Source organism: Erpetoichthys calabaricus, chromosome 3, assembly GCF_900747795.2.
Source record: "Erpetoichthys calabaricus chromosome 3, fErpCal1.3, whole genome shotgun sequence".
NCBI lineage: Eukaryota > Metazoa > Chordata > Cladistia > Polypteriformes > Polypteridae > Erpetoichthys > Erpetoichthys calabaricus.
In genome coordinates this window covers 32,676,176-32,693,555 of record NC_041396.2, presented here as the reverse complement: position 1 = coordinate 32,693,555, position 17,380 = coordinate 32,676,176, and the positions used below count along the sequence as shown (strand labels likewise).

Below are 17,380 nucleotides of genomic sequence, written 5' to 3'. Positions count from 1 at the left end.
GGTGGCTGCCCCAAACCTGCTCGGTGTCTTTTGGTCGTTTTTCTGACAGTGGCATAGCCGGCAGGATGGAGAAAACCCTGAAGAGAACGGGACCGGACCTGAATCATGTCCAGGTGGGAGAATACCTGGGCCGAGCTTTCGGGTGGGGAGTGCGTCTCAGGTTTCGGAAAGAACCGGTGCAGACTCCACTCCCTTTGTCTATCTCTGGGTCACCTAAATTGAATAGGGAGAGTGTCGATGGGACACACAGACGTGGGCTGGTCTCTATGGGGGATACGATGGGGACTTATTACGCTCTCTCGGAGGAGAGAGCTGTCCGTCCCACCGGGGCTAAGGTCCCAGAAGAAGGTGGACATTCCCTAGACCAGCAGGTGAAGAAAATAAAAAACTGGAGGTTTGACCCTGAACGGTCTAACCGAGAACAGCTTGACGTTCTCTGGGAAGAGGTGGCAGGCTGGTTAAGGCCCGCTGAATGTACCACCTTTCAATTAGAAAAAAAAGTGGCCTGTTTTTTATTTATAAATAGCCTGCCAGAGCATTTCACCCAGCCGGTTTGGGGGGAATTTGCAACCGTAAACGAGCTCATTGAGCTCATAGAAACATCTAGGGCAGCCTCACAATTTGAGAGGGCTGAACGGTCCTTAAGTGGAAGCCGTAGAGATTATGTCCCTCTTACACTGCCCTCTCGACATAAACCGGAGTTTGCATCGGAGTCCCCGATTCCGCGGGTGCGGTCCTCGCTTGGAGGCAAGGCGGAATGTAAATGGAGAGAGAGGGATGGATTGTGTGCGCTTTCAAACCCCCTGGCTTTGGCTCATAAAGGTGAGGTCATAGTAAATGGTTACAAGGTAGAGGCCTTATTTGATTCCGGCAGCAACATTTCCATTGTTGATTGCCGATATGTACTACCGCGACAGTGGTTAAAAACAAAGACCAGAATTACCTGTATACACGGAGATGTCCGCGCCTATAACTCCGCCAGGTGTTTCATCTGCCACGGAGGAATACTCCGAAAAGTCATTGTAGCGGTACTTCCAAATCCACCGTGTGCGGTGATTCTCGGGCGGGACTGGTCTAACATTAAAAGCGGTGCAGTACTGATCTCGCCTTACTCGAAATTAGGCCTAGTAACAGATGGGAATCCACCGTCTCAGGCTGTCTCCACACCGTGTATGCAGCCAGTGGAGAGAGATGTGGGAAACCCCGAGGAGGATGGAGAGTTTCCCGGCCCGTCGCGGACTAATGCGTCATCGGTCCGCACCTCACCAGAGTGGGATGACTCTCCGCCCCTCGAGGTCGTCCCGGACCCTCTCTCGGATCTGAGCTTTCAATTCAGACAAACACCGGCATCATTTAAAAGGGAACAGTGGAATGATGATTCCCTTAAGTTTGCTAAAAATGTAGTAGTCCTCATCAACGGCCAACACACCAGTCAACCCATGCCACAAGGACCCCACTTTGTGTTAGAGAATGACTTATTATATTGGGTCAGTGAACACGAGGGGGGAGTGCGGAAGTTGTTGCTGATTCCACGAACTTTCCGGCGGCAAGTTTGTGAGTTAGCGCACGCCCATCTCCTAGGAGGCCACTTGGGCACCGAAAAAACTTTAGAGTGTATTAAGCTCCGCTTCTATTGGCCAGGAATTAACGAGGAGGTTCGCCGCTTCTGTGTTTCGTGCCCGGAATGTCAGCTGCGGCAAATTCCTAGGAGGGACCGTGCTTCTCTCATTCCCCTTCCCTTAATTGATGTTCCCTTTGAAAGGATAGGGGTCGACATAGTAGGACCCCTGGAACCCTCAGCCCGAGGACATAGATATATACTAGTCCTCATAGATTATGCGACCCGATATCTAGAAGCTGTTCCGTTGTGCTCAGCTAATTCTAAAGCCATCGCACGGGAACTAATGGGAGTCTTTGCGCGAGTTGGGGTCCCCAAAGAAGTCCTTACGGACCAGGGGACGCCGTTTACCTCGGAGACGTTCAAGGAAACGGTCAAGTTACTCAAAATAAAGCACTTGAAAACCGCTGGTTTAGTAGAGAGATTTAATCAGACTCTCAAACAGATGCTTTGCAAGGTGGTCAGCGGGGATGGGAGGAATTGGGATCAACTCTTCCCCCTCGTACTCTTTGCCTACCGGGAAGTCCCTCAAGCCTCAACGGGGTTCTCACCCTTTGAATTGTTATATGGACGACAACCCCGGGGCATATTGGACATTTTAAAGGAAGGTTGGGAAAGAGAGGCCCTTCACTCAACTAATATTTTGGAATATATCGCGCAGTTACGCGATAGATTTGAGAAAATTTGACCCATATTAAAAAGTCACACGCAAGAGGCGCAAGCAGCACAGGCCCACTATTATGACCGTGGCACGACACTCCGGGAGTTCCAGCCAGGGGATCGAGTCATGGTATTGGTTCCCACCTCCCACTCTAAACTACTTGCCCACTGGCAAGGGCCATACGAAGTTAAAGAGTGAAAGGGCCTCGTCGACTATTTGGTGAAAAAACCCAATCGTCGACCGAAAGAGCGGATATATCATGTGAACCTGCTGAAACCGTGGAAGGAAAGGGACCCTGATCCCACCTCCAGCCAGCCCCCTCCTTCTTTGCTCAAAGTAACACCCTTAACTTCGGGTCTAATTTAAATAACCGACAGAGGCGAGAGCTAGAGACAGTTATCTCGTCCGTCCCGGAGGTGGTTGACGAAATCCCAGGAAGGACTTCTCTGGTTGCCCATGACATTGTGACTGAACCCGGGGTCATAGTCCGAGAACGCCCATACCATCTTCCCGAGGCAAAGAAAGCGGAAGTGGAACTGGAAATCAAGTGCATGCTGGATCTAGGCGTCGTAATGCTGGGTCCTAAGCCTTACGGAAGTTGGAGGTTTTGCAATGACTTCCGTTGGCTTAATCAGGTCTCACTATTTGATGCTTATCCAATGCCTCGAGTGGATGACCTCCTTGAGAGGCTTGGACAGGCAGAATACTTGACCACACATGAATACATGAATACATGACCAAAGGGTACTGGCAGGTTCCTTTAACGGACTCCGCAAAGGGTAAAACCACGTTCAGCACCCCTAGTGGGCACTGGCAGTATCATGTCCTTCCATTCGGGTTACATGGGGCTCCTGCAACTTTCCAGCATCTGGTGGACAAAGTGCTCCACCCCCATAACACGTATAGTGCTGCCTACCTGGATGACGTCGTCATCTATTCCAGCACCTGGAAGGAACACCTACAGCACCTACAGAAACATATAAATATAAATATAAATATCCCTTCACCCCAGCAATAACAAGACACCACCAAATATATATATATATATACACACAACAAAAACCCTCCCTTGTTCCTGTAACAAATAAACACACAACACGAATATCAATGAATGATAAACTGAAAATGAATGAGAACGTGAGTCCGGTAATAAAGAAACTGTCCTGAAAGCGGATGACTGAATTAGTGATATTGTGTTGTTTGATTCTCCCCGGAAAAAATGGAACAGCCTCACCATGAAACCTCGTGTGTGTGGTGGATGATTAAGTCCTACCCTGGGGTCTCTTGTGGTGAGGTCCTTGAAGTAAATCCGGCAGATGGAAAAACAAACTGGATGGCTAAGCGCGATATGGAAAAGAACAGGTACAGTGTGGTCGTGATGGTGAAAAAAAATCTCCTTCTCTCGTCTCTCTTCCTTCTCCTCCTGATGGCCTAAATAATCCTGTGACGGCTGTGATTGATTGATTGTAAACAGGTGTTTTCCAGGTTTGTGGCTGTGGTCTCCTTCCATCATCCGTCCCCTTTTACGGGGACGGCATTAACTGATGCACAAACAGTAAACGGGACAATGAACGAGACGCACTCAGAACTGACATTTAAACACTATGTGGCCCCGCTACAAACTTACCATTCTGTTAGCCTTCTTGATGGCTTCTGTGCACTGTCTGGATATACAGTGGGTACAGAAAAGAATCCCCCCTTCAAAATATTCATATTTTGTTGCTTTGCAGCTTGAAAGTAATACACAAAAAATATATATTTTTCTAGCTGTATTTATTCAATGCAACTTATAGCTGCCAAGTGAAAGATATACTGTAATAGTAACAATTCAGGAAAATAAAATATAATAAAAAAACAGAATCACTAAGATGGTTAAAGGATTACCTTTACGGGTAAGATTACAGCCATGAGTCTGTTGGGCTATTTCTCTACCAATTTTGTCCACTCTTCTTTACAGAACTGTTCAAGCTCAGTCAGATCGGATGGTGACCATTTGTGGACTGCAATCTTCAAGTCATTCAGCAGATGATTAGGGTTTAAGTTTGGTTTCTTTGAGGCCACGCAATGACATTCACCTTTATCTTCTTCGGCCACTACGTGGTCAACTTTGTCTATCCAGCAGGAGGCGCTCGCTCCCTGGTTGGAATAAGTTATTTTTTAACTGCGTTGTCTTAAGTAACCCAAAAATATATAGATATAATATTAAAAGGCGAAACTTCTCCCATAGTAATATCCATCCATTTTCCAACCCGCTGAATCCGAACACAGGGTCACGGGGGTCTGCCGGAGCCAATCCTAGCCAACACAGGGCACAAGGCAGGAACCAATCCTGGGCAGGGTGCCAACCCACCGCAGCCATAGTAATATGGCGGTAAGAAATCACATAAGAGAAAATAACTTAGCTTTCTTTAATGACAATTTACGCTGCATAACAAATGAGGAAGCCATAGCAAGACTGTTATCGAAGTGGGATCTCGATATATACAGTCTGCCATTTTTGCCGCTGCGCTGGAAGCATTTTCAGGATCGGATGAAGTTATCTCCCAACCGAAGGCATCAAAGGTGTGCCGAGCAATGTTCCAAGGCTTTATTCTCTTTCTCCATGTGCAGGCCCTTACTTAGGTAAAATCATGCCATTCCAAACAAGGCAAAGAGAAGACCCAATATCATGCTGACTCTTAACACACAGAAATAGTGTGTGTTGCCCATTTGTCTTTGTCTGTCTTGTCCTATTCTTGGCCTAGCAGTTCTAAATGCTGAGCCCCTTTGTACTAACTCTGGCTCAGCTGTACATGTAGAAAGAAAAGAAAAGCAGATGTAAAATATTTGCACAGAGCACAGTGACATTAAACTTATATTCTGATTAAACTTTGCTGTGTGTGTCTGGTCATTGTCATGTTAGAAGGTGAACCTTCTTCCCATTTACAACTTTCTGGAAGAGGGCAGCAGGTTTTCCTCAAGAATTTGACATCATGTTATGGAAGAAAGTGGAGATGGTTCAATGTAGCTCATGACCTTTGTGTTCAGGAAGAACAGATTTCTCACATATTTATTCGAACATCTGAAAAGAAAGTAACAGAACATTTTCTAAAAATGATTAATTAAAGAATTTGTTTGAACAGAACCATGTGTGAAACTTTCTAAAATATTTGTCCATCCATTGATTTCACCAAACTCAACAAATCCATAAATTTATAACCCACCAACTCAGACATTTTGTCCACAGCTCATGCTAAGAATTAAATTAATTCAGGACTAAGGCTGATGTTTCATCTCCATATAAAGTTACTAAAATAAAAAAATGAGAGGCATCACAGCATCAGGTGTGAAGACCTGGGATTCTTTAAAGCATGTTGTCATGAAGCATTCACTAAGTTTTGAAACATATTTTATTGTATGTTTAAGTTTGTGTGGCTCTCATGATTTCAAAGGATGAGTGTGACTAATGCATTTCTATATCATTGTGGGTTTAGTGCCATTTTGTATATTAGATGGAATCTGTTTTGTCAGAAGACAAAAATATATTCTGAAAGATCATTTAAGGAGAAAACACAACTAAGGAAGGCCAAAATGATTAAGAATTATTACCCATCCATCCATTATCCAACCCGCTATATCCTTACTATAGGGTCACGGGGGTCTGCTGAAGCCAATCTCAGCCAACACAGGGTGCAAGGCAGGAAACAAACCACGGGCAGGGCACCAGCCCACTGCAGGGTGCACACACACACACAAAAGGGACAATTTAGGATCGCCAATGCACCTAACCTGAATGTCTTTGGACTGTGGGAGGAAACCGGAGCAAACCCATACAGACATGGGGAGAACATGCAAACTCCATGCTGGGAGGACGCGGGAAGCGAACCCGGGTCTCCTAACTATGAGGCGGCAGCACTACCCACTGCGCCACCATGCTGCCCAAGAATTATTACTATTATTCTTTTTTTCAGTATTTCAATGCAAAGTGGTGTGATTGTTTCTTTGGAATTGCAACCCTCAGCTACTGTAAACGGAAGGAAGATGCTGGAGGACATTGCACTGTTGTGGTTACGTGTCCAGGATGTGTTCTGAACTACACCACAGAGCCCTCCCTGGTTAGTATGCACTTCTCTATAAGGATTGCAGAACATGACTAGAACAATCACTGTTTATCCACATAAATAAATGGCAACAGCCCGCTGATGCTGATAGATTTTTGAGTTTTATGGAGCCTGCTGAGATTTGTTTGAAGGAGTTTCTTGAAGTTCCTTTTCACTATTTTCTGATGCATTTGGGTGACCCAGAAGTCCTTGTTGGAAAAATCAATTTGACACCAGAAGTACTCCAAGGTCAGACCTTAAGATGGTCTCAGCACTCAGTTCAGGTAAGTCTCGAATCAAGAGAGGACTTAGGACAAGGGTCCAGCTAGAAGAGAAGTCGATCACTGGTTTTCTTCTGAACCTACTGGTAACAATTTCTTTTTAAAAATTATTTATATGAAAAAGGGAAAATATTTTCAGAATTGCATACTTGAAGAGGGTTTAAAACTCATCAGTAACACAAATGATAGCTAAACATGGGCAGTCGGCTGTGATGTAGTAGAAGAGAATATTCCTCTTAAAATAATAATATGTAAACATAGAATGTGCTTATAAATAATCATAACACATATGTTCAGTACATGACAAAGGGGCCAGAGGTTATCCTGGCAGCCTCAACACAGAAACCAACCCTGGAGGGGGGCACTAAACTTCTCCCATTTCCAAATCAGAGTTGTCAGTTAAAATAAACTAACATTCATTTCTGTGGGATATGGAAAAAAAAAACTAGAGTGCCCTGAACAAAGTCATACAGACATGGAGAGAAGAGACGAGATCCACAAAGACAGGGTTTGTGCCAGAATTTGAACCTTAGACTTCAGAACTGTAAGGCAGCAGTGATAGCAGCTCTGTCACCCCAAATATCAAAAAAAATTTTTTGCAACATAAGCAGAATATGTAAATATTTTTATATAATTCATGTGTTTTTCAATTAGGGCAAAGTCAGAAAAAGTAATAATATAAAAGGAGTGGAAAACCCACCTTCCATTGAGTTTGCTACATTTTTTTTAATCAAAGGAGTAGTTTCTGTGTTTTGGTCATCTGCAAAAAAAAAAAACATTTAAACAATTACTGGAAAAGGAACACATGAGCTAAGAGTTGCCATCGGATTTTTTAGTGTTACTTCAAAAAACAGTCATTTATATTTCAAAGAAGTTAAATAAAAGCTGAAGATGTTAATCATTTTTGCCACTTAGATTTTATCCAAAACACTTGTTTCTTTCTTCTTATCCTGGATGCACTGAACCATGGTGTGTTTCTACAAAAGGACAGATAGATAGATAGATAGATAGATAGATAGATAGATAGATAGATAGATAGATAGATAGATAGATAGATAGATAGATAGATAGATAGATAGATAGATAGATAGATAGATAGATAGATAGATAGATAGATAGATAGATAGATAGTTTACAGGATGCATGCTTTGCTTACCTTTCTTTGATCCTGCACAGTAGCGCTTCCTTATATATATACCAATGATCACTAAACAGATCAGTACAGGTACACCTAAAGCAATCAGTAATATTGCTGTCTGTTTGGATAACTTAGAACCAGGATGTGTCGCTGGAGTAAAAAAAAAAAAAGAAAGTTTTAGTTTATAAACTGTATGGTATGTCATTTACATCTGAAAATTCAAACATCTGAAAGAAGCTCAATTCTGAATAAAGTTTATTCAGCCAAAATCTGGCAATGAATTTAGAAAATGAAAAGCATTTTGCAAAAAATGCTGTAAATGTGTTCTGTCTTCAGCAGCACTTATTCCATGTGCCACAAACAATTGATAAGTATCTGCTGTAATTTCTAAATATTGCTTCACTTTGATTAATATTAAAATAATAAGTATACTGTAATAATAATTAAAATTTCTGAACAAAAAAAAAACATTTTTTCCAAACTCATGCATGAGAGAGACACACTTTTGAAAAAGACAATCTAAAGTTTTAATGGTGTGTGGTGTTCAGTGCCTTCATGTATTTCCGAGACCTTTGACTCGATTCTTACTAACATGCTCTCCTCTTGTTCTTCCATATTTACTCTCGTTGCTAAAAGTGGGTATGGCAGTTCTAAAGCGGCCCAGCATTAGAGTACGTGGGTGTTTGGGTGTAACCTGACAAGGAGAGCTATTAGCCTAAGGTTTTTGGTGCCTGCTGCCTAATGTTCTTGCGCTCTAGCTAATCAACAAGTAAAACTAAAATGGAAAAGATTTGAAAATGGATCAATCAACAAATATTTGTAGTCTCCCTTGAACATTAGCACTAAGATTGAAATTCTCAACCTCAGTCTCCTAAAGACCACATTTCTACCATACTTCAAGCCTGCAGTATCTTTGTTTCACATTTACTTTCATTCTGACAACAATCAACATCTGTAATTAAAATATAATTCTAATGAACACTTTTTCAAAATAAAGTGCATTTCTTTCTTCTCCCACAACGTTTTAAATTTTTTTTTCCTATGCTGTGGCAGTTTAGTTTTCTTTCATTTGATCAGTATTTTCATTTTTTAATTGTCATAAAATAGAAGAACAGTTGATCAAGAAATAATAGTGGATCAATAATAATATGAAAAGGAAGTGTGTCTTCTATTAAGAAAGACAGAGAGGCCGCAAGGCAACTGTTAACAGAGCAATCGGTTCTGAATTTGTTTATTACATAACTAAACATTAATGCCATTATTTGTATTCAAAAAACGTAAACATATTAGTTTGTGAATGTCATACTTGAAACATTTAAAACAAGCATTCAGTATCAATATAAAGTGCAGCAAAAAAAATTTATATACTGTATAAGAACATATTTAAGAATTCCTAAAATATATATTTATATGCAAACACATATTGCACATTTAGCAATCATAGAAAGTTGCACCTTCTGCCACTGTAGCAATTAAGGAATCCATTCCCAGACATTTTCCATTCCCTCATTCCCGGGAATGAAACTGCTGTAATTCCCGGGAAAATGGGAATGGCCAAGCTTGCATACATAGCGTGTAAAAGTGTAAAAATCTATCAAGAGTTATAGTTGAAAATAATTAATTGGCACGTTTTTTTTGGCCCACGGTGTAGTGTGTTGCTCATTAATTCATTCAACAACAGACCAGCAGCAGTCCGTCTCCCGGCTCCCACAAAGACTGAGCATAGTGGACTGGGAGGTGTCTGCACTCTGCAGCTCACGAATGCCGATACAGGGCAGAGTTCATTGACGTCTGTGCTGTTGACAGCTTTGAACCTTTAAGTCTGTTGCATCCGCATTATCTGTGCCAAGAAACTTGCCATCACAGAATGATGACAAGAAACTGGATGCATCAGTAAAAGCTGAAATGGCGGTGTTTCAGAGCAATGGTAAGCGTGGGCATAGTTTAGAACAAGTGTATCAGTATCTGATGACTGTGAAGCCTTCTTCAGTGGAGGCAGAGCATGCTTTCTCAGCGGCTGGCGTACTCTGCACGAAGGTGTGCTCTCGCCTGGACGACCACACGCTTGACATGTTGTGCTTTGTACGCTCTTATTACCACAACTAACTAGATACATGTACTTATATAACAGCATGAACTGCTTGTGGTTAAGGTTAGTCTTTTATTGGTGTCAACATATTGCAGTAGTTTTATCAAAAATAAGTGTCGGTCATTCTAAAAGCATTCACATGTGAGATGCCTGTGCACTGTGTCATCCCTGGGAGCCCGGGATTCCCGGGAATGACATGTGGGATTCCAGAATTTCCGGTAATGGATAAACCCGTCCGGGGATGGATTCCCTAGTAGCGATGTACCGATGTCACTGCTGCTGTTTAGTTTGCCCTCACCAGAATACCAGATTGGACGACTGGACATTCATGCCAATGTCATGTGAAATGACTTGAATGAATGATTTGTATTTTACATATTTGGTTTCTAATTAGCTTGGTGGTGCTATTACTGACACACAAGTGTAGTCTATTGAGCCTGTGACATTTGGGAAGTTTAAATAACATCATCTAGTGGCACTAATACAACTTTGGCTAAATACATTTTACATAAACTTGCCAAAAAGAGTCAAATTAATGCAAATGGCCACACAGTAGTTAGGTATTTGCTCTGGCGAGATGACTTCATAATGTCTGTCTTCAAATAATTTAGTTGTTTTTTGCAATTCTGTAGTCCATGAAATGCCAAGGGGTCTGTGCTGTCCTTCATCTATTTGTTACAGACAATTAGAGCCATAGCTTTATCCATAGGCCTTTCAAGGAAAAGACATGCCATGCATCAACCCAACAAATTGACATTTCATGCATTGAAAGTAACCTCAAACATCAGGATGAAAATCATCATCAAGAGTACCCAGCCAGACTTCATAAAGAGTACTTCTGTTTTACTGGCATAGCCTCAGTTACAGAACATTTTGTAATTTTTATATTTTACTAATGGGAAAAATATAACTTGGACTATTGTGAAATAATAAAGAAGTCAAAAGCATTTAATTATTGAGATATGCAATTGAATCTATTAACATATGTTACTCTTTATTTTTTTTACAATGTACAGTACTCTCATGACTGGTTTCAAAAAAGATGAGGAGGTTTCTTTCTAATCCTTTTTTTGTACTCAAGCTCAAATATGGTGTTGATCTTTGAAGGTCTGTAAGTGCACTATTATTTATATATTAGACATCACAGCACTACATTAGTGTCAGAGGTTTACTGACTTAGAATTGATACTTTTTATAACTGATTATTTTAACATTATAGACATCTTTTTTGCCTTTTTTATTCCTTTTGTCTCTTGCTAACAAAAAGGTGATAGGTGCCGATTGGTAGAATAATTTAAATGTGATTTACTATTAATTCTTGTGATTTTTTTTTCAATAACTACTAGAGCTTTCAATGTTTTTCCACTTTGCAACAAACATCATATTAATTTAAATAATTGTGTAAGAATGCAGCAACACCAAAAAAATCCTCTCACTGAGAAACAAGGTGGTAATGAAAGACATAGTTTAAATATGACTCATTTTCAATGGATATTTTAGGTTATAATGTTTAATCACTTTATTGACATGTAATTTTATTTTAAACTAGAATTCCATAGCATTAGATGAGCACTATTATAAAAAGAAATGAAGAAAAAAGATTAACCTTCCTTCAAAGTTTTGTTTCTCATCGAATGGGAACTTCATGAACTCTCCATCCACAACATTACGGTAAGCTTCACTTTTAGCCTGCTATGGATCAGCCTAAGACATGACACTTAGTTGCCTTAGTCAGTAAACGAGACTTGCCCTAATCCTCTTTAATGAAAGTGAAACTGGCTCAGGTAAACTCTGTATCGCAGTTTAAGAGAGTCTTCTTTGTGAAGCACACTTCGTGGAATAGCCCCCTGGACAAGAACATTGATGTTTTGAAATTCCTGTGAACCTTTGGCTTTAAGCTTAGGGTTGTTGTCTTCCTGAAAAATAAATCTTCTAGTAAGACAAGTTTCTTTCACTGCATTAGGTTTTCCTCCAGAATTTCCCTGCATTTTTTTGCATTCATTTCATCCTCACAAGCCTTCTAGCACCTACATCTCCACAGCCTGATGCTGGCACCTCCATACTTCACAACAGGTATGATGTGTTTTAGTTTTTATGCAGTGTTCAAACGTGTCACTTACTCTGATGGCCAAAAAGATATATTTTGGTCTCATCAGACCACAGAATCTTCTTTCAGCTGATGTCAGAGTCTCCCATGTACCTCCTGGAAATCTCAAGCTGAGATGTCATGTATGTCTTTTTGTCTTTTCCACTCTCCCACTAACCTGCGACTGGTGAAGAGCTCCTGCATAGTTATTGTCTAAACAGACTCTCCAATCTGGACCATCTGTAGCTTGTAACTCCTTAAGAGTTCTCATAGGCCTCTTGGCAGCCTTACTCACTTGTCTTCTTCTTGCACAATCACTCCATTATTTTGGATGGCCTGCTGTCTGCATATCTGCTGTACTAAACTCTTTCTATTTCATAATGACTGTTTTAACTGGACTCTAAAGATATTCAGTTACTTCGACATATTCTTGGTTCCATTCCTCGACTTGTTCTTTTCAATCCTGTTTTCATGGATGTCCTTGGAGTGTTCTTTTGTCCTCATTGTGTAGGCTAGACCACCATACTGACACACCACATGTTGGACCTTCCAGCTACAGGAGCATTTAAACTACAATTCATTGAAACCCCGTGGCATGTGATCTCCATTGAACTAATGAGCTCAGCAATAACACAGGAGCACAGTTGGAAACTTGTTAAGGTTACATTTCACACACACAATAGGAAACAGCTCCCTAAGGGGAAAGTCTAGTACAGAGACAAACTTGAGCACAAGTTACAACAAAACAACATGAAAGAATTTGTAGAAAAGGATGAATACTATTACTGGCTACAAACAGGCTGTTAAACATACAGAGGAAGGGAACAAGATCAGAATTAATGAACTTAACCAATTCTTCAACAGGTTTGGCACATTCTTGACAGTACAATCCCCTCAACACTGCTTGCCTCTGTGAGCGAGCTGAGGAGGTCCCAGAATCCCAACTGCCAACTGCACCCTGCATGATCTTCCCGTCCAATGACATCACACCTGTGGTCTTCATCTCTTTTCCAATTCCTGGACTGTGTGTGTATCTGTTGATACTGTAAAAAGAGAGCTGGTAAGACTCTGCATAAAAAAGGCTTCAGGGATGGATGGAATCAACCGAAGGGTGATGAAAACACATGTCAGTCAGCTCTGCAGGGTTCTTCAGCACTTGTTCTCCCTTTTCCTGAATTTGTAGAAGGTTCCCCAGATGTGAAGAAACATGCTGTGTGGTCCTAATGTTAAAGAAAGGGCATTCCAGTGATCTCAAAGACTTCAGACTAGTTGCTCTTACTTCATACATCATGAAGACATTTGACAGTCTGGTCTTAAAACAGCTATGGTCCCTGATTTCAGAAAATCTGGATCCTCTGCAGTTTGCTTACCAGGCACATATGGGTGTGGAAATTGTTCTCATCTACATGCTCCATAGAGACTACTCCAACTTGGATAAAGCCTGTACCGCAGTCAGGATAATGTTCTTTGACTTTTCCAGTGCTTTTAACACCATTCCGCTTCATCAACTATGGAAAAAGCCAAAGGCTTTGAATCTTGATGTTCCCACTTACTCCTGGATCATGGACTACCTGACCAATGGACAGCAGTCTGAGACTGAGGGACTGTGTTTCAGAAATGGTGGTGTGTAATACTGGAGCACCTCTTGTCCCCCTCCCATTTCACCCTCTAAACAACAGACTTCCAGCAGAACATCAGTGCTTGCCATCTACAGAAATTTTCAAATGACTCGTCCATTATAGGTTGCATTAATAATGGAGATGAGTCAAAGTATAGGAAAGTCATGAAGGACTTGTCTTGTGGTGCAGGGACAACAATCTGCAATTCAACATGATCAAAACAAAAGAGCTGGTGATGGACTTCCAACATGCCACAAAGCCTCTGAGACCAGTCATCACTGGGAGGAGGACATGGAAGTGGTGCAGAGCTATAGGTATCTGGGGATTCACATAAACAACAAACTGGACTGGTCTGACAACACAGTGGTGCTGGACAAGAAGGGCCAGAGCAGACTGGACTTGCGAAGGAGACTCAGGCCTTTGATGTGTTTCTTTGTTTGTTTGTTTATGAATTGATTGATCTGCTGTATTATATATCCTGTAAGTCTGTATCCTTGTTTTATATGTTTCTGCTGCTGTATGCATTTCAATTTCCCATTGGGATTAATAAAATTGTATTTTTTTCTAATCTAATCTAATCTAATCTGAAGTGTTTTTCTTGCAGAGAGCAATAGACACAAGTAGCGTGAAGGACAGTAGGACTTTAGGGACCTTCAAAACTCCACTCAATGTTATTTTAGAAGAATTAAGTGGATAGGAGTGGCAATCTTTGTTGGATTGAGTGGCCTGTTCTTGTCAAAATTGTTCTAATATATTTAATGTGTCTGTGCCCTACAATGGACTGATGTCCCATCCCAGGGTTGTTTCTTATCCGTCATCTGATGCATCTTGAACAGACTCTATTGACCTTAAACTAGATAAAGCAGGATAAATAAATGGAGAGATTCATAAAATATCTGCATATTCTACAGCCCCATTGGTCTGTGTTAAGTTCTACTGAAGCTCATTTTCTTACAGCCATTGTTATTTTACAACACAGAGGGTCATGTTGCTGTGAAAAGTATTTATAAATGGATACGTTCTATATATTCTCATAGTGAAGTGTTTCAGAAACAGTATTGTAGATGTTAGTATAAACACTTGTGATTTAACTGTAATAAAAAAGAGATTTTCTTTTATAATGTCTGTAATATTTTGAGTTCAAGTTCAGTATTTTATTGTGGTGCAGTTTTTTAAAACTCCATCTTGAAAGTACAACAGATACTCGTCATAATGAAAGTGTGAACAAACAAAATTTTGCTTTTCATTTAGAATATTTTGAGTGAATAGACACTTAGTGATTCAGAGTTTCTTCTATTGTTGCAATTGTGCCTCAGAATTAAACATTTAGTATTTTCTTGTCTTTCAGTGTAGCTCATCTGTGCCTAGTAGTTAACAGATGAGTAGAGAGTACAAACATCAGACAACACAAGAAAACCTAACAAATTGTAAATACTGTTAAATAACTTACAGCATAAAACTACTCTTAGCCTGTAATGCATTATGATACTATAGAATGAAAGTGTAGTTATTTTTTAAATAAAATCTGGAAAGATCCTACATATGTTTTAAAGACTTTTAGCTAATACATTGATAATGATAATATATTGGACAGCATGGTGGCGCAGTGGTAGCGCTGCTGCCTCACCGTTAGGAGACCCGGGTTCGCTTTCCGGGTCCTCCCTGCGTGGAGTTTACATGTTCTCCCCGTGTCTGTGTGGGTTTCCTCCAGGTACTTCGGTTTCCTCCCACAGTCCAAAGACATGCAGTTTAGGTGCATTGGCGATCCTAAACTGTCCCTGGTGTGTGCTTGGTGTGTGGGTGTGTGTGTGTGCCCTGCGGTGGGCTGGCGCCCTTCCCGGGGTTTGTTTCCTGCCTTGTGCCCTGTGTTGGCTGGGCTTGGCTCCAGCAGACCCCCGTGACCCTGTAGTTAGGATATAGCGGGTTGGATAATGGATGGATGGATGGATGGATGATAATATATTAAACAGAATACTGTATTTTTCTAACCTTTTTTTATCACAGTATTGTTAAAAATGTACAGATATGCAACTATATTTTATTAAATTGTGCTGCATATTAAATCAATCAATTCAAATACCGTTGTAAACATATTGCACTGCTGAAAATACAGAGGATTTATTCAAATGTATAGTTATTCTGAAACCCACTTAATCCAGTTCAGAATTATTATTGACCCGACCCAATCCCAGCCGCATTAGGGGCAATGCAAGAAGTAGCTTTGGACAGGGTGCTAGTTCATTGCAGAGCCCACTCACATACATACCCACACTCAAGCTCACACTGGCATCAATATAGAATTGCCATCCAACCTGGAATGTAGGTGGAAAACTCATGCAGACGCAGAAAGAACATAAAAATTCCACATACTATATAGCATTTAACCATTTTAAAATGTAGCCTTTATTAGAATAGAGTTTTATATTATGAAAAAAATCTGGTTAATTTCTTAAAAATAATTTCTTAAAATAATTTAGCTTTTAGAGTGACATTGAAGGGCAATGGTTAGCACTGCTGCTACAGGGGTTCATTATCCTTGGTGCAAATCCTTGGACAACCACCCAGATGTTGCCCTTGGACATGTTCTCCTTGTGTCCGTGTGGGTTTTCCCTACAAGTCAGGTCAGGTCAGGTCAGGTTGGGGAGCGAGCACTGGTATAGCGCATTGCCACACCCACCACACAACGAAACAGCTTGGGATCCTGGATGGCAACCCTCTAGGCAGGTACTCAGTACAATTCCACCCTCTGAAAATAACCATCTATCTGCCACAGCCAGGTGTTACGTGGGCATCCCCTTGGCCTTATCCAGCCTCAGGGAATCGCGCCACATGGCCGTATTGCTGTAACTGATGCTACCACACAATTCAGGTAATGTGCCTCATTCATGACTCAGTGAGCAACTGCTTGTTCTACACAAAGTCAAACCAGCAGAACCCAAGGACTCTCTGAAGAGACACAGCACCAAAGGAGTCCAGGCTTCATCTCAGGTCACTGGATAGCGTCCATGTCTCGCAACCATATAGCAAGGCAGGACACACCAGGACACTGAACACTTGGACCTTCTTCCCTTTGCAGAGAATTCAGGAGAACCACACACCCCTTTCCAGTGACCTCATGGCCATTTGGGTACACTTCTAAAACTCCTGGTTCTTTAATGGTATTTAACAGTTCTTTACTGAGTTGTGTGGTTCCTTGTAGAATTGCTTGTCAAAGCACCTTTGCATTCTAGGAAGAGTTCTTTTTATGTGAAGTTAGTTATTGTGTTTTGAAAAACTTCCTAATATGTAGAAAAAAACCTGAAACCTTTAATATATGGTAGCCTACCTATCAGGACAGTAACATGTTAAGAAAACCTGTGCTTAGCTGTGTTATTTTATGCAGAAAGAGTACATTTAAAATCACGAGCCTTGGATATTTCAGAAATCTGTTACCATCAATTCATGGTTATTTACTGTATGGAGGAGGTTATGGATCTGGAACATTCATGTGGCTGGGTCTTTTGGGAACCAAAAATTGTTCCCCTGTGGCATTGCTCTGAAGAGCCATTTTGGAACCTTCATTTTTAAAAGTGTACTTCAGATTTCTGTGGTTTGTGCCAATTAATTACTGTATTGTTTAGTTACATATCATTAAGAATATGAATATCCTCCACGTGTTTCTGTGACTTTTCCTCACAAATCCCCAAAGACAAGGGGACTCATGTATAAACGGTGCGTATGCACAAAAATGTTGTGCGCATCTGTTTTCACGCTCACTTCGAGATGTATAAAAGCTAAACTTGGCATAAAAGAAGAAGCTGCAAACAGAA

At 40.9% G+C, this 17,380-nt stretch overlaps 1 protein-coding gene across 10 annotated transcripts in view; it reads right to left on the bottom strand.

The window, feature by feature from the left end:
* Nucleotides 1–17,380, bottom strand: part of LOC114647890 (V-set domain containing T-cell activation inhibitor 1-like) — an 88,066-nt gene that overhangs the window by 40,274 nt on the left and 30,412 nt on the right. The window contains exons 6-7 of one of the 10 annotated variants that reach the window (XM_051924321.1): nucleotides 7,796–7,927; nucleotides 7,340–7,399 (exon numbers count right to left, since the gene is read on the bottom strand). The exons of the other annotated variants lie outside the window; for them this stretch is intronic. Of the exons in view, the coding sequence (XP_051780281.1) occupies nucleotides 7,340–7,399; nucleotides 7,796–7,927 (192 nt within the window). The remainder of the gene's footprint in view (nucleotides 1–7,339; nucleotides 7,400–7,795; nucleotides 7,928–17,380) is intronic. 10 annotated transcript variants of the gene reach the window in all.